The sequence below is a fragment of the Stegodyphus dumicola genome, chromosome 4 (assembly GCF_044657685.1).
Source record: "Stegodyphus dumicola isolate Sdum_Otavi_A_Nest chromosome 4, ASM4465768v1".
Lineage (NCBI taxonomy): Eukaryota > Metazoa > Arthropoda > Arachnida > Araneae > Eresidae > Stegodyphus > Stegodyphus dumicola.
Window position 1 is genome coordinate 203,859,425 of NC_140771.1, and position 24,464 is coordinate 203,883,888.

Consider the following 24,464-nt stretch of genomic DNA (forward strand, 5'->3'; position numbering starts at 1 on the left):
TGCATTTGTACTTAACTGGATACTGTCTTTGGTTTGCAGACTTATCTGGTTTAGTTTTAGGAAATGGTCATTGAGTATACTTCCGATCTTTTGAATAGAATGCATGTTGAGGTTCAGAAAATGGTGAATCTTTATTTCTGCGAGCGCTAGCTTCTTCCAACAGTTTAATTTTCAGCATTTCTGGAGGAGGCAGTTCATCATGAGATTCGATGGCTATTCGAAAGCTTTCATAAGAGTCCAATATGCTATATAAAAGCAATATTGTAAGCAAATCATCTGCAGTGTTTATTTCCATTTCTTTCAGTTTGTCCACAAGAATGAAAAAATCATTTAGATGATCAGTCATTTGTTTACATTCACTCATTTTTGTAAAAAGCAATTTTTTTAGAACTGTGGCCTTTCTAGCTGGTCCCTTCGATTCGTAAATAGAATGCAATTTACTCCACAGTTCATGAGATGTTACACAACTCTTTACTTGTGGAAGTTCACTAGGTAAGATGGATAGGATTATATCCGCTTGTGCTTTTTGGTCAGTAGTTTTCCATTTAGCAAATTCTTCATCACCAGGTTCTGGTTTCAGAATTTTCCCAGTTACATAGTCCCAATGCTCATTTTTAATCAGTATTGCTTCCACTTGCAACTTCCACGTGTCAAAGTTGTCCTTGTTTAGCTTTTCAATTGACACTGTATTAGTCGTCGTCATTTTCATTTCAGTCGACCAGCTTGGCTTGCCAAAAGAATTTAACAATGGTGGTTGGACTGCACAGTTAAGTGCTGTCTGGGCCCATAACCTATGAAGAATCAAATGACGTCTTCCATATACATGACAAGCATTTTTTTAAGCTATGAAGACGTTGAACAGCAGAGTAGAAACATGATATTACACAGATATATGTTGGCAACCGCCGCTGATTCCCCTAGCGCATGCACATGATAAGCAAGTTCTCTGCTGTGTAATATTTTTCTATGCAGTTAGCCAAAGTCAGTGGTGAGTATCGCATGTAAGTGAGAAGTGCTAAGCTCTGTGTAATATCATGTTTCTACTCTGCTGTTCAACGTCTTCATAGCTTAAATAAATGTTTGTCATGTATATGGAAGACGTCATTTTATTCTTCAAATGGGCTGCTGAATGTCCAAATTTAAAAGATGCGTTAATTTCGAGACCCAGTCTAACTTTGTTTAATCCAAAATATCTTTGTCATGTATTTGTGCATGCATCTAAAGAAGCTGTTGGTGCAGTTTTAAAAGAAGAGCACCCAGATGGTAATCTTCATCCAATTTATTTTTATTCTAGAAAATTAATGTTTGTAGACAAGCCAACTCTCCCAATTAAGGTGAGAGACCTGTTTTGTGACCATGCTCCCTCCAGCCTGATTTACAGCATATTTCTCCCAGCTTTCTTTTATTCCTAAAATTGCTTTTAATTTTTATTAGTTTTGCTTAATATTTTATTATTTTCACCTAAAGAATTTTCTCCAATGAATACAAAGCAGTTCTTTGCATTTCAATGCTACTAAATGATGTTTAATTATGCTTAAAAAAAGTAAAATACTGATTTACTTAAAAAAATATATACAAAAATCAGTTTTTTTCTTTGAAGAGTTCCATCTTCATATATTTTAATATATATTTGAGGAGTTCCATCTTCATTCTAATGTAATATTTCAAAACTAATGTAATATTTTTCATATGTCCAAATTTAAATACTTTTAATGATGGAAATCTGCGAGCACTCATTGGGGATATTTTTTATTTATTTCCCTATTATAATTAATCTATTATAATAGGCTATATTGAATTCGTTTCTGGCTGTATTGAATACATTAACCAAAGAGGTTGATTAATCAAAGAGTTTGGATTATTTTTGCATATTAGATGCACCATTTTGTTATATGTGTACTCGAAATCAAAGGGTATCATAGATTTTATATAAAATAATAATAATTTAATAATATATTTAGAGTCAATGATGTTAATCACCCTCATTCTCAGTCCCCCCCAATTCAAGATTTGTAGAAGAAAGACAGTTTTTTGATTTTAAAAAAGAAAGCTGAAAATTCTGTTTTTGATTTCTGCATTTTCAAAATTTTTTTTCCATTCAAGAAATATTAGAACACCCTGAATAATCAGATGTCAGGCAAATGTGATGGTGAAAGTCAAACCTCCTATTCCAATTCTTTGATTTTATCCAGGGTCTCTTGAAAAGTGTGATCTTGCATTATCATGTTGTAGACTGAAGCCTTTTCTGTTGACAACGGCTCAATACTTTTGAATCAAAGCTTGATTTACCTGATGTAATTATTACAATAAAGGCTCTAAAATTAACTTGGTTCTAGTGCCTCTAAACAGATTATGTCCCGGCTATTCTGCCAAACTGGCAATGGCAGAGTGGATGACATACATGGAAATGATGAGATAGATATTGTTTAGATGAGGAATTCCCTTCCATGAAAACATTAGGTAATTCTCTTTAGGGGGTATCTTTTTGGTGTCTTTAAATGCCACTTGACTCAGCTTGAGATTCACTGAGCCTCTTTTGCCCAGTATAATTGTTGTCTATGTTTTCAAATGTTTCTAAAGATAAAAAGGCTTATGCTTACTACTGCTTTATCATTATGCAGAAATTTACCATCTTATCCCACTTTACACAAATTTCACAGATCAAGAAACTAAGATCATCTTTTTTCCTTCCTCTTATTCTGAAGACATTTTTTTCAAAATTGTCTTCTGAAAAGTCTCTCCTGCAACCAGTTTGGCAAAATTCATGGTCCTGTAAGTCATCTTGTGCCAGACTTTTTTCAGGAGAACTAAGTGATGGAAAATGTTAAAATGATGTTTCTAGAAGTTCTTGAATGTTAATTCTGTAGCATAAGTCGCCTCAAAACACTTTTAAAAATTATATGTTAGCAACTTGAGTGTTCAACTGTTAACAACATTCCTCACTCATGGTTGTTAAGTTCAGATAATTTGTTCATGATGAGAGGCATCCGTGATCAGGGTTCTATTGTGGTCAATCTTAAAAGTAGGAAATATTTAAGTGATGTAATTAGAGTGTTTTTAACTGTGTTATACTGTATTGTTTTAAAAAGAAATGTTTGAAACTAACTGTCTGACTTAATTCAGACTAAGGACTTCATTACTAAAAATTTTTCTTTCAGTTTTTTTTTTTTTTTTTTTTTTAATTAAAGAAACTTTCAAGAATTAAATTTCAGTTTTAAAAGAATATTTTAGTTAGAATATTGATGTATTAGGAGGCAATTATAATGTCATCAAAACACTGACTTTAATATAGTCTTTCCATCTTTTTGGACTTTTTTCTCTTTCCATCCTAAAACAAAGTGTAAATATTAAACTGAGTAAAATATAAATTTTTCACATTAGCTATTGGATTTTTAAATGTAATCATCATCAATAATATTCAGCAGAGTATTCTAGTTAATGGTGTTGAAATCACTCAATCGTAGTCTCATTTCAAATTAAAGATCATAATGTTGGTCCATTTAATGCAGACTACACTTGCTTATTAAATATTATAACTTGAGTAAAACATTTTTATTTACATAATCTTGAAACATTTTTGTAAAGAATATTTTGTGAAAGATTTTGAAAGTAAACAATGCAGTATGAATTTTGCTTATTGTTATCTCCTAAGATTTTTAAAATAAGCCTTAAATGTATAAGGGAGAGCAGCAGGGAATGGCGATCCTTTTTGTTGTAGGATAATACATGAAAAACAATTTTCTCTAGAAAGATATATGTGCCAGTTTCATGCGTCTGGCAAGTCATACTTTATTTGATTCTAAATTCATCTGAATTTATGTGGAGGAATAGGAATGAAGGCAAAGTGTTATTTAAATAGCTCATAGTCAACTCTGTTATCCTTTGGCCACCTTTAAATTAAATGTGTCCTTCTTATCTCTTGTTTTCAAAGTAAGTATTATCAAGAAAAATTTTTAATGTTTATCATTCAACTTTAGTTTTGTATTTATTGAAATAACTAATATAAGAAACATATTTTATTTGTTTAGAAAACTTTTACCACCATGTTACCCTATCATGGGAATTATATGTGAATATCATTTAATAGTCATGAAAAGTGTAAAGCTGAAATGTATAAATGCAGAAAATAAATGTAAAATAATGATTAATAGTGTAAGCACGATTGCAAATTATTTAATTGTTATTAGACAAAATATCTATTGAGGAAATGGCAACAGCTAATTTCTGGATGTCGTTCTATTTTATAATTTAAAAAATATACATTGAAATGATGTACGCTTGAAATGTTAAATGGTACGATGCAGTAAGTACGTTTGTTTTGTTATGTACGTTTACAAATACGTTATGTGTAGGTTATTAAGATTTATCTTTAAATGAATGTTTGTCTTTTACAATCATTTTACGAGTGATTAATTTAACTACAAAAGGAAGTTAACATAAATCAGAAGTGGGATTCAAACCCACGCCCACAAGGGAATGGTATGGTCGAGAGATCGAACAGAACAATTTTATCAACGATAGTAACATCAATGAAAAGTAAAGATCAAAAGGATTGGGACAAAAGAATTAAAGAAGTTGAGAGAAACTTGAATAACACAATCAATAAAACTATTGGTAAAACACCATTTGAAATACTTCATGGATATGAACCACAATTTCAAGATGGAGTTTTGAGATTGCTTGCTGATGAAGAAGCAGAAGTTTGGAACAGAAAAGCGATCCCCATATGCTAGTCCTGTCATACTAGTAAAGAAAAAGACTGGTGAATACAGATTAGTTTTTGATTACAGACGTCTCAATAGTCAAACTATAAAGGATAAATTTCCTCTGCCTAAAATAGATGATTTATTAGAACAATTGCATGAGTGTAATCTGTTTACAATGCTAGATTTAGCACACGGATATTTACAGATTCCATTAACTGAAAGTGCAAAATTGAAAACTGCTTTCATAACACAGGATGAAAGTGGACAATTTGAAAGAATGATTTTTGGCTTGACTAACGCTCCTGCAGAATTTCAGCGATTGATGTATCGTGCATTATCCTCATTATGTAATAAAGAAGTGTTGTGCTACCTTGATGATATACTTGTTCCAGCAAGGACTTGGGAAGAAATGATTCAGAAATTAATTAAAGTATTCAAAGCACTACGTGCAGCTAAGCTAAACCTGAAGTTACCGAAATGTGAATTTGCCAAACAAAAAATAGAATATTTAGGCTTTATCATCAATAAAAACGGAATAAAGCTGGGATCAAGAAAAGTTGAAGTAATATCAAAATTCCCAAAACCTAAAAACCTTCATCAAGTTCGACAATTTCTTGGTTTAACAAGTTTTTTTAGAAGGTGTATTCCAAATTATGCCATTAAAGCTGGACCATTGACTCAACTAACTAAGAAAAATCAAACATTCAGATGGGAAGAAAGTCAGCGGAATTCTTTTACAGTGCTGAAAAATGAACTGATGAATCAACCAATTTTAGCTTTGTACAACCCTAAAGCTCAAACAGAAGTCCATACTGATGCATGCTCAGAGGGTATTGCTGGCATGTTACTTCAACTCGGAAGTGACGGCAAATGGAATCTTGTCTACTGCATGAGTAAAAAGACATCGGAAGCTGAAAAGAATTTTATAACTCGAGTAAACTTGAGCTAATGGCCATTGTCTGGACTCTAGATAGACTACGACAATTCTTACTCAGAATTGAATTTACGGTAGTTACCGATTGCCAAGCATTGGTTTACATGAATGCAAAGAAATCTAGCAATCCCCAAATTGCTTGTTGGAGTATCCTTATTCAAGAATATAATTTTGAAATATGCCACAAACCAGGAATTAAAATGTCTCATATCGATGCAATCAGTAGAGCTCCTGTTATTAATTCATCGGACACCATGCATTCTTTGATAGAAGATAATTTAGAAGTTTGTCTGACCTTAAATTTAGACGAACGAATTCTTATGATACGGCATGCAGATGAAAAGTTAAGAGAATTGAAAACAATTTTGAAGAAAGACCCAAGTGAAAGAACCAAAGAAGAAAATCAAAATGTGGAGAATTATATTTTGAAAAGGAATAGACTGTTCCGTATTGTGGAGGATGGAGAAAAGAAGAAGTTATTATACGTTGTACCTAAAAGCATGAGAAAAAGCATAGTTGTGAAGTTTCATGATCTTATGGGACATTTTGCTGTTGATAGGACTGTCTCAAAAATCAAAGAACTGTACTGGTTTCCTGCTAGGAAGAGATATGTTCGTCAACATATATCAATGTGTTTCGAACGCCTCATCAACAAAGTTCCGGGTGGAAAAAGACAGGGTCTTCTGCATCCTACACCCCCAGGCCGCAGACCTTTTGCAACAATACACATTGATCATCTTGGACCTTTCATCACAAGTTCTAAAAAAAAAACAAGGAATTATTAGTCGTCATTGATAATATGACGAGATTCGTTCGATTGTATGCTGTGAAAAACACATCTTCGAAGAACGTACTGAAATCATTGATGAGTTTCAAAGAAGAATTTGGATTATCAGATCATATAATATCAGATCGAGGTTCTTGTTTTACTTCAAGGGAATTTCAAAATTTTTGCAAGGAAAAGGGAATTCTTCATACATTAAATTCAACCTCCCACCCACAAGGGAATGGTATGGTTGAGAGATCGAACAGAACGATTTTATCAACGATAGTAACATCAATTAAAAGTAAAGATCAAAAGGATTGGGACAAAAGAATTAAAGAAGTTGAGAGAAACTTGAATAACACAATCAATAAAACTATTGGTAAAACACCATTTGAAATACTTCATGGATATGTACCACGATTTCAAGATGGAGTTTTGAGATTACTTGCTGATGAAGAAGCAGAAGTTTGGAAGGAACCGGAAAAGCTACAAAAAGTAGCTAGAGAAAAGATTGTTAGAGAACAAGGAAAAATGAAAACTTATTACGACAAGAAGAAATCGGGATCTCTATTATTTGAGCAAGGAGATATAGTAGTAGTTAAAAGAAATTCAAGATCTGCACCAGGAGAACCAACCAAAACTCAACCTAAGTATCGTGGTCCAATGGTTGTGACAGAAGTACTTCCGGGCAACATTTATAGAATATCACAACTAGAAGAAGCCTGCGATGGTCGCTTTTATACATAAACTGCTCATGTAAGTCAACTAAAGTCTTGGAAAAATGTAGAAGCAAATGATGATGATGACAATGACGACGATGGTGATGATGACGTAGACGATGATGAACTTAAAAGGCCGAAGCGAACAGTGCGTAAACCATTGCACTATAGAGACTTTGTATAGGACTTATAGAATTTTTTTTAAAATTATATTTCATTTTATTTTTTTTTTCCTACCTACTGATTATATTTTCTTGTTGTTTATTTGTTGCTTTAATGTATGACAAGATTTGGTTGAATTGAGGACAATTGAAAAGTCAGGATGGTTGAATGAAGCACGATTGCAAATTATTTAATTGTTATTAGACAAAATATCTATTGAGAAAATGGCATCAGCTAATTTCTGGATGTCGTTCTATTTTATAATTTTAAAAATATACATTGAGATGATGCACACTTGAAATGTTTAATGGTACGATGCAGTAAGTATGTTTGTTATGTACCGTTATGAATACGTTATGTGTAGGTTATTAAGATTTATCTTTAAATAAATGTTTGTCTTTTACAACCATTTTACGAGTGATTAATTTAACTACAAAAGGAAGTTAACAATAGTGAATTGCAGATCTTAAGTTGAATCGGAATTTATTATAATATTTAGAGAGTAATTAATTTATGCTCTAATTATTTTAAACTATTAAGGTCTCATTTGATAAATTAGTTATTTGATTTAAAAGTTGGGAGGATGGAACACAGAATAATTAAAACTGAAACTAAATTTGCCTGACTGTAATTTATGTCTTTTTCTGTCTTATAAAATATTAGATAGCATAGGTATATATTATTACAATGTGTTAATATTAATTTTATGATGTAAAATTTAGTCAAATGATATCTATCTTATTACAACATTGGAAAAAGAGATCTTGTTTTTATGATTTCCTCTTATTTAGTTTTGGGAATATATGAATGTGTTACAGCAACTGTATTCTGAATATTCTTCAGAGTCAGAAGAAGAATTAGAGAATAGTAATTTATCATTGGAAAAAGGAGAGGATGAGAAGGGGCTCAGACTAAACAAGAAGCTGGATTTTCTGTCTCTTGAGACAATACATGAATTTACTGTGTCTAAGGATTCAGATCTTATATTTGCTGTATTACACAGTTTTAAAAATGATCAAATTATGTTTTTTATGCAAGTAAGTTAAAACTTTTAAAATATTAACTTGCAGTTTAAATTTCTTCTTGCATTTATAAGTAATTACAAATAAATGTAAAACCAAAGAATTTATTCAGTTCTGTTAATTAAATGGCCTGCAAGATGAGAATTATTATAATATTCTTAATTGATATAATCATTTAGTAGATTTTAGCATTTTAGCATCATAAATACTTTTGCTCAAAACAGCATTTCGAAATGGCTTCTAAAAGTGTCGTCCATCTAATTTTTTTTTTTTTTTTTTTACTATTAGAGATGAAATGTGTTAGTGTAAGAAGCTTGTTAGCATGAAAGTTTCTTTGACTTCTTCAGAAAATAAGTTTTATTGCATATTACTTAATAATTCTGTTTGGAAATATTGTACAAAAAATATTATATGTGATTAAATACAAATTAATTTTGTTGCAAATGGTTTATAAATAACAGTTATTAATTTTTTACTATTGCTGCAAAATAAGGAAATTAGCAATTTATTGAAAGTAACAAAATGTATTGAAAAATTCAATGTAATTTTCATTAACATTCCCTGTGCCTTTCCTTTTCCACCTTAGATTTTTATGCCAAAAGCATTGTTTGTCTGTTATGAGACATAAACAATGTAATAGAATGATTATAAGTTCTCTTTTGAATTATTAAGTATATCTTGGAAATTAATTGTCACACATATGTTTAAAAACATTTGTCATATTTTTAAGAACAGACATGCAGTTTGAAATATGTCCATACAAATTAAGATGCATTAGAAGAAAATGTGTGAAGGTATGTAATGAGTATATCATTTTAGAACAATAATCAAGAAAATATCATTTATTTATGGTTCTTTTGGTTTACGGCCCAAACTCTTTACCACACCATTGATTAAGAATCATAGAAATAAATAAGTAAACTGGGAGCTTTCAGGGACAGTCTCTATACTTCACATTAGTAGGGATCCAACTGCTGCATCCCCTTTCTCTTAAAGTACAACAGTCAGAACCCCAAAGAAAACTACAGAAACTTGAACTAAGAAAAATCTTTCTGAAGAATAGTGATCATGACTTTTATTTTATTACTGGCATTCACTGATGGTTCAAAGATTGATTGAAAGGTGGACTCAGGACTCGGCCTATATGCTTTTTAAACCATCAGGAAAAAAGATTATATGGAAAGGTTTTTTAAAACCCAAGATAGAGCATTCCAAGCTGAATAATCAGCAGTTAAGCACACAATTCTACAAAGTATCCATAATTTAATTACTGGATAACAAAATTAAGTTGAAATGTAATTTTACAAAGTAACGACAAATAATTTACATCAATGTTTTAGTTCAGGGAATTTTGTTTGTTCTAATTTTGGGGAATGGCATCAGAGAATTTTAATTGTTCACAGAAAAATGGCATCATGCATTAAAAAAGCAATGTGTGTTGTCTGGTTATGGATATGAAATCCCCGAATACAGTTTAGAAACGATCCTGACATGAATTTACTAAACCTCTACCAATGGAACAATCAATCAGAAGAGTGTTTAGAAAAGTTTCGAGAAACTGGTCGTGTTTTGCATAAAGGAAGTGCAGGTAGGCCAAGCATCAGTGATGAAAATGTTTCTGCCATTCGAGATGTGTTTCTATGCAGTTCCAGTAAATCCATTTGCAATGCCAGCCTGCAAACAGAAATTCCCTGGTTGACTCTTGCTAACGTTATTCATGAATGGTTGAAACGGACTGCATATAAATAGACCAAATCAAAAAATCAAACCTAATGATCAAGTTTTTCATAAGGAATTTTCTGTAGACATTTTTGACTGTATCAGTAATTATGATCAATTTCTTTAAAAAAATCATATTCAGTGATGGAGTTTGATTCAGTGATGAACATCTCATGTTTGAGGAGAGGTTAAATGTGACATAACTGCAGGAATTGGGTGTCAGAAAACCTGCATTTGGTAAGGGAAATTGAGCGAGTTAGTTCTTAAGTTAACGTTTGATGTGCACTAACTCAAAGTGGTTGGCTGCTTCTTTTCTCGGAGTCATCAATTAAATCGGATGATTATTTTGATATGCTGAGATTGGTTTCAGTACTGCAGTTGGAAGAAAAGCAGCCAAATGTTTCTTTTCCCTCCCTCTAACAATATTGGGCCCCCTGTCATTGGGCTACACATGAAACATTCCCAGAAATGTTGGTAGAGGTGGACCGATTTCATGGCCACCCTGTTCTCCAGACATCACACCACTCTACTACTATTTTGAGGGATACCTGAAGAACCGAGTTTATGCTGCAGAGATTCGCAATATCAAATAATTAAAAAGTCTAATCACTACAGAAACAGCTATTGTGATTCCGAAAATGCTTAATAACCTCTAAAGGAAAATTGAGGACAGACTTTATATTCTCCAAGCAACAGATAGTGCACATATTGAAGTGTATTAATATAAAACTCTTTGAAGTACTAAATAAAATTCAATCAGTCTCTTTTCTCTATATCTTATTCTGTATCATTTAAAAGATATCTTTATCCACTGAATAAATTATGGACATCCTGTATGTCCTGTAACACACAACTTTTAAAACAAATGATTAAATCTGACAGCTTGTCTTCTGACCGCTTGTCAGCTTTCTGCTATGAAATACCATTCTCCCATAGTTAACACATTGATTGCCTTGGGCCAGTGACCGGCACTCGACTTGGTTACAGCACTGTGGGTGCCACCTGTGACGCGACCAGTAGTAAAATACGTAATTAGAGTAAATATTGATACTGATAAATTTTTAAATAGTTACTATAATGGTTTAAAGAATAATAAATTGTAAAAATTTAAATTATAAATTGCAATAATGGTCTACAGGGCCTTGGGGCGTCACCGTTGATCCCCATCACAAAAAATGAATTAAGCACGATTATATAACTCACATTATCTTCTGTAGATAATATTTCAACATAATATGCATCGCATAGTAAAAAATTTCAAGTTATCATCATGGGAAAACCATGTAAAATGTGTTAAAGAATTTTTTTCAATAATTAGTTACAACCCGCAATTTTAGATTATAATTACCTAAATTAAAGATCACTAGAGAATCACCAGTAAAGGTAGCAGATTTGAGCTACATGAGACATATCTCCAAACAAGTATTTCTGAAGGACTGCGGGGCCTGCGGCAATCCATCTACATAGGGAAACATACTTCCGGCACTTCAGATTACATGTTTGTGGCACCTGTGCTAAGAGTTATGATCATTGCTAATGACAGGATACATTGCCTTAAAGACATATTTGGGTGATAGTTAATGAAACTGAACTGTGTATGGAAATCACATGTCCAAAAAGCAACCACAGTTACCCTTAGCATCTAGCTTAATAATATGTGGTGTAAATCATTTGGAGTTTTTGTTTTTATTTTAACAAACTTAATTTATGATGAGATTATTTCTTTTGGGTCATAGTTTCCGATTGGTTTCTTTATAAATACAGTGTTTTTTCACCTTGGCACAAGTGTTTGCCGTTGTAAGCAACAGAGCAGGTTTTTTTTTTTTTTTTTTTTTTTTTTTTTTTACTTTGTTTGTTAGCATCAACTAAATTTGCAAGAATATATTTTCCTTTTCAAAGAGGATTATAATATATAAAATTGGCAGCTTCTTGCAAGCGAATCAATGTAATTACCTGCTAATGGCTATGAGATGCTTAAATACAGTAGCAAATAAAAACCTCCATTCCTTATACAAGGTAACTGGATTTTAGCATTGCATAAATATATCAAAGTTATTAATTATGATTTTATGTCCATAAATATTCTTCTGTGTTACATAAATGAAATAAAATATAAAATTCAAATTCAGACTAATAACTTGTATATTCAAGATAGGTCTTACAAATTTAGTGAATAAAGTTTTACATCACTCAATAATAATAATATTTTTTAAAAAATCTTATGAATAAAAAACAAGCCATGTTGAGAGAGAATCAGATTTGACAGTAATTTGGTCACAATTAGTTTTGGAATCTTCATAATCATGCTTTCTCTGAGTAACCATATTTATTCAGAGAAAGCATTTCAGAACTTTTAACCCAATATCACACGTATAAAGATTTTGTTCATCCATCACTTATTTTGAATAATCAGAACAAATTTCAAAATTTTTGACAGTAATTTGGTCACAATTAGTTTTAGAATCTTCATAATCATGCTTTCTCTGAGTAACCATATTTATTCAGAGAAAGTATTTCAGAACTTTTAACCCAATATCACAAGTATAAAGATTTTGTTCACTTATCACTTATTTTGAATAATCAGAACAAATTTCAAAATTTTATTATAACTTGCATTTTAACATTATTTGTAGTACTATTACTGAAATTATGGGTTGTATTATTATTATTAAGTTTCTAATTTTCTTATTTTACACAAAACTGGAAGACGGCACAGCTTTCTCCAAATGCAAACATATACATCAATCCACTTTAACTAATTGATGTATTAAATCACCAAGGGTTTAGAGGGCTGGGCGGTTATTTATAAAGGCCTTCGTTATTTCTTTAAGGCAACTAGCCATTCAACTGCATTAAAACATTCCATTATCCATAAATTTAAAACTATATTCTATTATGTATATATAAAAATAAATAGTAATAATATATAAAAAAATTAATATTTTCTCATAAAGAGTGAGCCTTAAATGGGAAATAGAAAGGACTATTGCTAAATTAAAGTTAATAATTTTTTTATATCGTTTATATCATACACACACACAACTACTTGCTTTCCTTTTCTGCTTCATTAATTTTTTTTAATTTAAAATTTTTATTTATTTCTCCTATTTTGCTATTTCTATTGGCATTTTTAATCACTTTTTGTTTACTACTAATTCTTCTGCTTGTTAGAAACAATTGCAGTTATAACGTGATTCATTTTACCAAATGTGAAGAAATTAGTATCTTCTGTAGTCACTGTGGATGGGAATAAAATATGCTACTTAAATGTTTAAATATTTTTTATGATAAGAGTTGGTAATGTCATTATCCATCTTTAATTGGCATTTCCTAGTGTTCATGTAGCAACACATGCTGTCATGAACAAATTTTTAAGATGCTTAGGAAGCTCCTGATGAAAAATATTTAGTTTACATGTAGAAAATTTATTGCTGAGGAGAAAAAAGATGCGCCTTTTTTTTTCCCAAGTTTACCATATTATTTTGAGGGATTCTTATGATTAAATTTAACAAACATGTAACAGAAAATACCACTCTTATTATATAAACTGAAATCTAAAAAATTAATGTGTAGCATTTTTTCCTCACACCCTTTTTATTGGAAGGAGGAATCAGAATAGTGACGTCCATTGTATCTTCTGCATTTTTATTTCTTAGGCTTCTTAAATTTTTTATATAGATTTTGTATATTTTCGCACATGTAGGATCGTCAAGGCTTTCTGTGGCAAGTGCAAGTTACTTCTGGCTTTACAAAAGTAGTATGCACTCAGTTGCTTTCAGGATTAGGCTGCAGCTTAACAGATTTAACAATGTGCCCTCTTTATCCTCTGATAGCTGCTACTTCTAATGCAGGTATATTTATTAACAGTTTCTATCCATTCTGAAGTTACATTATTATGATAATGTCAGTAATGAAAATATTATTAAATAACATTTTTATTATTTTCCGTCCCATCGTATGATTATTGTTTTATTAGACATATAATATAAATATTAAATGAAATAATGAACATTAAACTCAATTGTTTAAATCTGTATTGTCATATTTGTCTTTTTCAGAATTTTTAATGGTACCTGTCAGCTTTGCGAGGTGAAGCTAAGTTGTTTCTTATTCAAAACTGATTACTTCTTGGTCTATGGCCCCCTGAAATCAACCTGTAACTTTTTGAAACCTTGCTTCTATTTTGTGAAAACAAAGAAATTCAGAGTTAGTGCTTCTGAAATGATGCATTACTTAGAGCCCATATTAGATGCCTGGTTGGGGTTGGGCCTGGTTTTGTTCGATGGCTATCCTAAGAAGTTGCGTAACTGTGGTAACATTAGATGAAATGAACAAGCACAGATGAGAAAGGAGTGCAAAAAGAAGTGGAGAGAATAAGGGTAAAGGAAAATATTTACGTTCTGGCTGACTAGGTAGGCAGTGTTGTAAGAAAGCTTCAGTTTCTTGTTTTACAGGCAATAAACAGGCTAAGAATCATATTATTTCTTACTTTTGCATAAATTTTATGATTCAGGCTGGAAAATAGTTATTATTTAATGATTTTAAATTTGAAATATGACACGGTATGGGGCAAAGAAAAGCATTTGTATTGAACAATTTGTCTCTATTTGGGGATGGTGGCTTGTCCTATAATGAATAATAGCAAATAAGTGAAATCTGGTTAAAGTTAAGATGTTATGATTACTTTTTGAATATTTTCACCTCCATAAAAAATTGTTTTGAATTCTCAAAAAAACCTGTGTTTTAGGCAATTTGTAGACCTCACAGGTATTTCTCTGTTGATAAATGATTACAAAAAGTAATATTTTGTATATATATATGTATAAGAAATATTTAAAGCACAAGCAAAAGCCGGAGCAGTGTCGATGCGTGCTTAGATCCATATTGAAGAAGAATTTTGATTGTATAGTATGCTAATAATGTTAACTTGGTAATATCTAAAGAACCTGGCAGTCAAAGCAGTTTTAATTCCATTTTTATTTGCTATTGTTAGTTGTGGCCACAATCACTTGACACTCTAGTCGTGCCTTTCCACAGAAGATTTACATTTTTGATATTGTTTAGATAGAAAGCAAGCCAGTGAAATTACATCTTAGCACAGTAGAGAGCAAAGCTGAAGTGTGTAGTTATATAAGATGGAAGCACGCAAAGAGAAAAGTTTTGGTTTGCAATTTGGTGATTGGTCAAGAGGCATCTGCATTAAGGGTTACGTAAGATCAGATCGCATGATTAATTTGAATGACGCAGTTTTAGACTTAAGTGCTATTTTTAGGACAGGTAGATGAAGTTCCCAAATAAAATAGAAAATAAAAGAGGTTATAGTGAATTAATTTTAGAAGTTTGCTTTCATATTTTTATCTTACATATATGTATATTTTATGAGAAAAAGCAAAAATCTACATGGCCAGTATTTACATTTTTGAAAACTGTGGATACTACTAAGCAAAATGGCAGTCAGATATAAAGCATGTAAATTTATGTGTTCTCAAACGTGTGCATGCTCAAGCTGACTTATGAGTGAGTACTCAAAAATATGCCAAAATGCAGTATTTTTATTGAGTATTGAAACTGAGAGGTAGTTAATAATCGAAAAATACTGAGGTTTTAATGAATGTGTGTGCATCTCTAAAATGCCTGAATTAAATAATGCTAGTTATTTCAAGCAATTTATTTGATTCAGAATTAAAATCATTTAAAAATAAGTATTATTTCTTAACATTTATTTGACTACTATATTTTATTATTAAATATTTTTTCATTAATTTCACATTAACTTTTAGGCTATATCATAGTTTATGATTGTGTTGCTCAAGAAATACTAAGACAGATTTTACATTCTACGCCAGCTAGTTGCTTGATTTGGCCAGATGCACAGGTAATTATGAAAAATAATGACTTACATTTTGTTCTAATGACTAAAAATATTTTTTCTTCTTTCTTTTGCCTTTTTGTTATTATATATTTTAGTTTTGTTTTGCTAGAAAAAATTTTTAAAAAAATACTTTTTAAATAAATACTTAGAAATTTAGGTTAAATAAAATTTTCTTGTGATCTTTTTTGTTGGGGAGGAATCGTATTTATAATTAGAAATTTCTGGTAAATTTTACTTATATATTAGCTCTATGATAATATTTTTTAATATAATTGGTATGCATATTTTTCATTTTGTTTTGAGTATATTGAGTATTTAAATAACTATATTAATTAGTTTTAGTTTTAAACTCGAGCAGTTTTTTTTAATTTTTAAGTAAAACAATTTGTATACTGATTTAAACATTAAAACATAATAGCAAATTATTATTTATTTGAATATAGTTTGACTGTGTTGGTGCATCACTTATCGTAGGCTTTCAAGATGGGACTTTGCGAACATTCAGTATTGTTAAGGATACTGAAAATTTAGTATTGCAGTATGCTATAAAATCCCATACTAGTTCTGTCCAGAACTTGCGTATAAATGCCTCTTGTACGGTACTTGTTTCGCAGGTAATATACAAATTTACTACCTTCAAATTTATTTTCTTTTTCATATGTATGCTAAGTATAAGTTTAGATCAATGAAACATTAAATGATTGGTTCATCAGATTGTAATGCCTGTTAATGAAAAGTAGTTTATGTTTTAAATTATTGTAATTAAAGTATGAAAAATTATTCTGATTTAAAACTGACTGTTGTATTCATGTTTACATACATCCAAATATAATTGAAATTTTTACACCAAAAAGGGATAGTGAAATTTTATAAACATAATTTTTGTAGTTGCTAGATAGTAAATAGAACTCGATAAAACTTTCAAAGTAATTGAATAAACTTGTAAAAAAAGCCATACATCATTATGCCGTTATAAAGAGTTTCATTGTTTTTAGCAATGTGTATTGTTTGCCATTCTAGCAATGAAATGCACAAATATTGGCCTTTAAGATCTGCCATAAGAACAGTGCCTAACTACATGCATTATCATCATGCAACACCATTATCCCGTTTTATATAGTCCTAGAGTTCTTGAGCGTTTCTGGCTCATGACACAATGACTAATACATCTCCTGTGGTTAATGCATGGATTGGCATACCATCATGAGATCTAATAATAATCATTTCAATTTTATAGCTTAAGCTATATACAGAGTGGTCACAGAAGAACTTTCCCGATGTATGAATCTTAACAGCCTATCCATTCAAGCAATCAAAATGAAATTTCGAGTATTGTTATTTGAAAGTATGCACTCAAAGTTGTGGCGATTTAAAACAATAGAGCTCTCATTTCTATTGTTACAGAGAAAAAATTTCAAAATATTTGAATGGCAACATCCACTTTTTTCATGCGCAAATTTATCAGCACGTTAAAACACCATAAATGGCTTTGGAACGGTACATAATGACAATTGCCAGCATTTGCAGAGAAGAGCATTGTAAAAGCCCAATGACAGCACAGAGAGGAGGTGCATTGATGCATTTTACCAGGAATTCACAGGAATAGACATAAAGTACCAATCACAGAACACCATGTGCAAAGCATTGCTTTTAGAAAACCTCTAATAAACAATGGGAGAATGTTGTTCCTTCAATCAAGTGTTCGAACGTGCTAACAAGATGACACTTCTAGGAAAACAATGAGGTGAACTCATAAAGCTGTTTTATCTGTGTGGGGAAAATGCTGCCAAAGGCAGTGCAAGTTTATCGGCAAAATCATAATATTGCTTTCAGTTTGTATGTACCAAAAACCACAGTCCCCAAGATTCTGCATTCTGTTCTGTGAATATTTACATATCAAATCCATTGCATCTTTTGGTTACAACCTACTGCGGATATTATAGATGGATGAGAGGCTTTTCTCCTTAACTGTGAATGTAAATCCAAAAATCTGCATTACTGGACTGATAAAAATCCTTATGATATGGCACCAGCTAGTACCTTTACTCGAAGGTAAAGTAACTATGTTGTGTGCATCGTACACACATTTTTTTCTCTGTCCATACTTCTTCAAAGAGGTCACTTCCTGAGGTATGAAAATGAGCTTTATCACAAGTGCTCAGTAGACAACAATGTTGCAGAATTACATAATTCCAGAGTTGCCTTAGCAAAATATTGTATGGATGTAAGATAGTGCTCCTCCACCTGCTGCCACATGTGCTCAGCAAGTGCTGCAGCAACACTTTGGAGGTAAAGTCATCTTCCATAACTTTGCAGTTTCATGGCCACTGCAATTATGCATCACTGCTTTGGATTTCTAGTTCTAGGGTTATCTAAAAACTAAGGTGTACACATTAAATCCATGAGATTTGTCAGATTTGGTGATGCCATAAAACATGCAGTTATATAGGTTCCTCCTGTGATGTTACATTTGTCATTGTTGCCAACAATCTCCTACATGCAATCTGCCTAGGTGGAAACATTGAAAACTTGTTTTTCCCTCTCTTCTCTTGTGTTGCTATGGTTGTTTCCAATGCTTTTCTTTGAAAATGTTTTATGCCTGCAATTTTCGTCATAACAAGTATTGTTCCGGAGCCAGTTTTGGTTTTTCAGTGCAGTGATCAATTTGCACAGGAGGAAAGTTAATATTGCCATTTGAAAATCTTGAAATTTTTTCTCTGTCACCTTACTTGTGAGAGCTCTGTTGTTTTAAATCAAACCAAGAGAGATTTAATTTTTTTAAATCATATCATAATATTGAGTTCATATCTTTAAATAACATTATCTGAAATTTCATTTTGATTGGTTGAGCAGATAGGCTGCTCATATATCAGGGAAATATGTTTGTAACCACCCTGCATATAATAAATTTAGATGATGTGATTTTCTTTCATATCTTTGGAATTTTAATGGCCAGCTACATATTTATGCAGCTGAATGTTTCATGAACAGTGGTAGCCTATGATTCCAATAAAGTATGACAATTCTTTAATGCAGCTGTTATCTTTAAAAAAAAATATGTGGTGGTTAAATTTTTTTGTGGGCCCAAAAGGAAGAGAGGTATTACAGCTATCAGAAAATATATAGTATTTCATTCTAATTATTATAATAATTTTTTGTATGTGTCCAGAAACATATACTTTTCCATTAGATGAAAATTATGAAAGCTAATTTGGCAATATTTTCAAAGCTAATTTTGTATTACATGAACTGATATCTCTCCTCTAAAAGATCTATAAAATGAGGAGGGTACTAACTAGAATTTTTCTTAAAACATTTAAAGATATTTTCATATTTTTTTACTGAAATATTTCACATGACTAAGATAATATGGTCTTAAAGTCTTTATTTGCAGCATAATTTCTTTTTAATATTTGAATATAATTAACAAGGTAAACCAAGTTGAATTAATAAAAAAGTGACTGCCCACATTAAACATTTGAAAATGCTTTTCTGCTTGGAGTCAAAGGAAAAAAATATAACCTTTAGTTTTAGTAATTAAGTAATGAGTATTTCTTATACACTGCTGGCCACCCAAATTGTAACACCAAGAAAAACAAGACATATCATAACAAAATTTATTTAGTAGATAACATGTTGACCAAGTATCAAATGATTAAATTTATAGACTTCTGTGAAGTGTGGTTCCTTCCAGAATCAGTAGCCAGAGTAGTCTCCATTGTTGGAGATCACCGCTGCCACATGCCTCGGCATTGATTCAAAGAGACTTTAAATGTGTTCTTGGGGTACAGCAGACCAAGCAGCTTCCACACGTTGCCAAAATTGATCTGGTGTGGCAGCTTGAGATGTAATCTGGGTCAATCGTTCAGCAACCATCGACCACATGTTTTCTATCAGCGAAAGATACAGAGAGCGAGCCAGCCAGGAAAGCAATTCAATCTGACAATTCACGAAGAACCCTTGGACAATGAGTGCCACATGTGGTTGCGCATTATCGTGTTGAAATATGGCTGTAGGCAAGCCCTGAAGGTAAGGAAGGACAACTGGATCCAGCATCTCAGAGATGTAGCACTGGCTGTTTAAAGTACCAGCGTACTAGAGGAGGGCGAGAGTGATATCCAATACCACCCCATACCATAATACCTGGTGCAGGACTAGTGGGGCAGTGCATAACGCAGCTGTTCAGCATCCTCTCTCTACTGTGTCTCCAGACCATCGTGGTGTTGCAGACAGAAGCATGACTCGTCAGTAAAGGCAATTTCTCTCCATTCTGCCATCCACATCCTTCTTTCATCGCACCATTGGTGGTGGAGATGTCTGTGGTTCTGCCTCAAGGGTAGACGAAGCAATGGATGTCTTGAGGACAGACCACTCTGCTGTAAACAGTGTCGAATGGTACACACGGACACTGGATGATGCGTTACAGACTGAATGTGCTGTGCTATGGTTCATGATGTGACTGAGCGATCCGTCACTGCCATGTGCACAATGTTCCTGTCATCACGTGAAGTGGTGCACTGAGGTGGATGCGATCGAACATGTCGGTCTGTTGTTACCCTCCTGCATCCAGCGGTCACATATCTGCATCTGCATTACAGTTCTTTGGTTTCATCCAACACGACTACCAATTTCCCCATAAAGATAATCCACACCCTCAGTAGGCCACTATCCTTCCTCTGTTGAACTTGGATACATGATTAAACGATGATCGCTGTTTACTACAAGGTGTAATTGACCTTCTTTTTTTTTTTTTTTTTTTTTTTTTTTTTTTTTTTAACCACAAGAAAAACACAGTTGCTGAACTTGAAATCATCGAAAACTCCAAGCCTTAAATAGCACTTTGAAGTGGCGCCACAGGCGCGTGTGATATGCGTCTGCGCTGAAATTCTAATCATTTGCATATCTCACCTCCACTAATGCATGTTGTAAATTCCATGTTATTTGCATGCTTCCTTCAGGGTGTTGCAGCAGTATATATCACAATGGGGGTGTTGTTGTTTTGCTTCAATTCATTGTTAGAAGTTTTTATTTAAATTTCTTCTGATAATGAAAACAATGAAAGGAGAAAAACAATTTCTTATATCTTTATCAGCAATAGAGTTTTTTGTCATTTTTATGAGTCCTATCAATATTTAATTTAATATTTATACTGCCTTTCTCAGTCAGTAATTCTCAGGAAGCCAAATCTTGATCTCATTTTGCTGTTTTCTAAAAAATTTATATAACTTGTTTTAGGGACTGGATTCAAAATTGTTCTTCTATAGTGTTGGAAATTTAGCTTATATTCCTGTGGGTTTCTACATAAGTAATCATGAAATCGAATGCCTTGAATGGTTAACCTACAATCCTGGTTCAAAAGAGGTAAATCTCTCTAAATCTAAATTTGAACTGTTTATGGTATTTCATGTATTTTGGACAAGATTTCAAAAGCTAACCTTATTTTAAACCGGCAAGCTGCTATATATTGCTGTCTTGTGTTATGAATTCAACCTAAATTTAAAGCTTGTGTGTGTTTAGTAAAAAAGTTTAAAAAATAAATTATATTTGAATATTTATTTACCTTGATTGAAAGGTAAATAAGTATTCAAATGGAGGTTGTAATTTAGATAGGGGTTGCAATTTAAATGTGTTTGTTGAAGGCTCATTTTTATAATGTTTAATAGCAATATGAAATATTCTTTTATAGACCATTTATCTTATATCTATGATTGTTTTAGTTAATTATAAAATACAGCATAAAATTTTTTTAAATAACCTGTTTGTTATGTAATGATATTATTTCCTTATTTCAATAAGTGTATACAGATTTTAAAGAAATAATCACTGCTCACACAAAATTATAGTTATTAGTATAATTCAATCTTTAATCTCAGTTACTTCCAAACTATAGATTTTTATGTAATTTTTGTCTGTAGCTTCAATTTTTAATCTTTCATATTTCCCACTGAAATATAAATTTTTATGTTAATATGATAAATTCGCATTTGAGGGAAAAGCTGTATGTTACATAACTTATAGTAATCACAGTTGCACATTAAAATTACTGAATGCTGAAAGGTAAGACTCAGTGCTATAGAGTACTGAATTTTTTATGTAAATATATATATATATATATATATCCACACACACAAGTCCGTTCTAAAATTATTCAAAACGCATTCTGTAAAAAACTGCTTCTTTTATCAAAAATATATACATTAATGCTTACAATAAATTAGAATGTTACTTTTTTTAATGTACAAAGTTTCGTGAGAAAATATGAGGAAATAGAAAAAATAGTGATTTAAAAATTATGCTGAAGGTTTAACTATGTTGTTTATGATTGATTCTGATTGTTTTAACTCTGCATTTTGTATGCAATATAATGCAAATTTTGCAGGTTTTCCATTTAGATCTTAACAAATAATATTACGTACATAGGCTGTTTTAAGAAGTAAGCGTCTTGAGTAATTAAAGTACAGTACAAAGTCTTTAATCCGGACTCATCAGGACTTCGATTCCGGGTTAGGGATTTTTCCAGATCATCAATTTAAATCTGGTAAGATGGCATGCAGAAATTATAGAATTAAAAATATGAAACCGTAATTTATGAAATAAAGAGCAATTATGATCTAAAGGGTATCAAAATTTACTAAAAAAAGCTTAATACAGTCAAAAGTCGTTAATCCGGACTCGTCGGGACTTCGGCAATTCCGGATTATAGATCATCAGTTTAAATCGCGTAAGATGGCATGCAGAAATTCTAAAATTAAAAATATGAAACCGTAATTTACGAAATAAAGAACAATTATGATCTAAAGGGTATCAAAATTTACAAAAAAAAGCTTAATATTTATTTGTTTATTTTATTAAACATTTCTTTCAATGTAAGCTGTTTAAGCTGCTTCGTTTTTTATGTGATAATACATTCTCTTTAATTCTATAAACAGACATAATTTCTTGTTCAGTTACAAAGTTCCGCTGTTCAAGTCCTATAATTGCTGTGTCGAGTATACCGACTAATTTGTCAGTCGAAATTTTTTCGTTTTCAATAACCTCTGTAACTTTCTTCGCTATCGGAAGCGAATTATAATGACGAGGCATTTGATTTAAATCATATCAAAGACGGAGTACATCGAGATGAAATACTACATTGAGTAAGCAATTATAAGCCAAATAAAATAAAAACATCTGCCCTTAAGATAAGGATAGTGCTGACAAATCAACTTCCAATTCATTGCACGCCGCCGCGGCGTCAAAGATAAACAAATTTTAGATAAACAAACGTTAAAGTTTAGATAAACAAAGGATATGCCTTTATCGATTTTTTGCAGCAATTCCACTTTTTGTTTAATGGACTCTGAAAGATACTTTCGCTTTGTATATCCTTTACATATTAGTAAATATATATCGGAAATTCTGTTTGACATAATCGAAATTTCAAGCTTACTTTTATAAAATTGCTCTAACAGTCTGCAAAAAATAATAATCCGGATCCAATTTGAAGATTAAGGAACAACGCAATCTGCAACATTAACTGAAATAGATAATTTTAGCTTAGCTTATCCCGTCCGTTATACATTAAACGAGCATTCGTAAACGTATTTTGCGCACGCGCACACGCAAATTCGCAGCGGTAAAAGTCTTACACGCATGTGTCAAAGCGACGCATGCGCAGAAAGTTTGTAGCTTTGAGGTCCGGATTATGGGTGTCCGAATTAACGACTTTTGACTGTATTTATTTGTTGTTTACTTTATTAAACATTTCTTTCAATGTAAGTTGTTTAAGGTGCTTTGTTTTATGTGCTAATACTTTCTCTTTAATTCTATAAACAGACATAATTTCTTGTTCAGTTACAAAGTTCCGCTCTTCAAATCCTGTAATTACTGTGTCGAGAATACCGACTAATTTGTCAATCAAAATTTTTTTGTTTTCACTAACCTCTTTGTCACTTTCTTCATGTAACAATTCCACTTTTTGTTTGATTGACATCAAAACATGCTTTCGCTTTGTAGATCCTTTGGCAGCTCCAGAATCGTTTTGACATAATCGAAAGTTCAAGCTTACTTTTCATAAAATTCCTCTGACGGTCTAAAAAATAATAAGCCGGATCCAATTAGAAGATTAAGGAATAATGCAATCTGCAACATTAACTGAAATAGATAATTAGATAATTTTAGCCTAGCTTATACCATCCGTTATACATTAAACGTGCATGCATAAATGTATTATGCGCATGCGTAAAGGTATTATGTGCATGTGTAAATGCATTATGCGTTTAAGCATGCGCAGAAAGTTTATAGCTTTGAGGTCCGAATTATAGATCATTCCGGATTATGGACGTCCGGATTAAAGACTTTGTACTGTATAATTCTTTTTAGAATAGCAATTTTTCTGGCCAAAGTGTATTATTTTTTAACATAATCACACTTTAGCCTGATAACTTTCATAGTAATATTTGATTCACATGATATTTTTTTTTTCCAAATAAGTATATTATTGCTTGTGAGGAATATTTCTACCATATCACAATTTTTTCAAATATGTGTAACATTTCTTCCATATCCATCTCCTTGTAATCTGG

General features: G+C 31.7%; 1 protein-coding gene across 1 annotated transcript in view; it reads left to right on the forward strand.

Moving 5' to 3' along the window:
* Positions 1–24,464, forward strand: part of LOC118202484 (cilia- and flagella-associated protein 44-like) — a 118,538-nt gene that overhangs the window by 56,495 nt on the left and 37,579 nt on the right. The window contains exons 8-12 of the mRNA XM_085815907.1: positions 8,079–8,324; positions 13,732–13,879; positions 15,809–15,903; positions 16,344–16,514; positions 21,136–21,261. Of these exons, the coding sequence (XP_085672033.1) occupies positions 8,079–8,324; positions 13,732–13,879; positions 15,809–15,903; positions 16,344–16,514; positions 21,136–21,261 (786 nt within the window). The remainder of the gene's footprint in view (positions 1–8,078; positions 8,325–13,731; positions 13,880–15,808; positions 15,904–16,343; positions 16,515–21,135; positions 21,262–24,464) is intronic.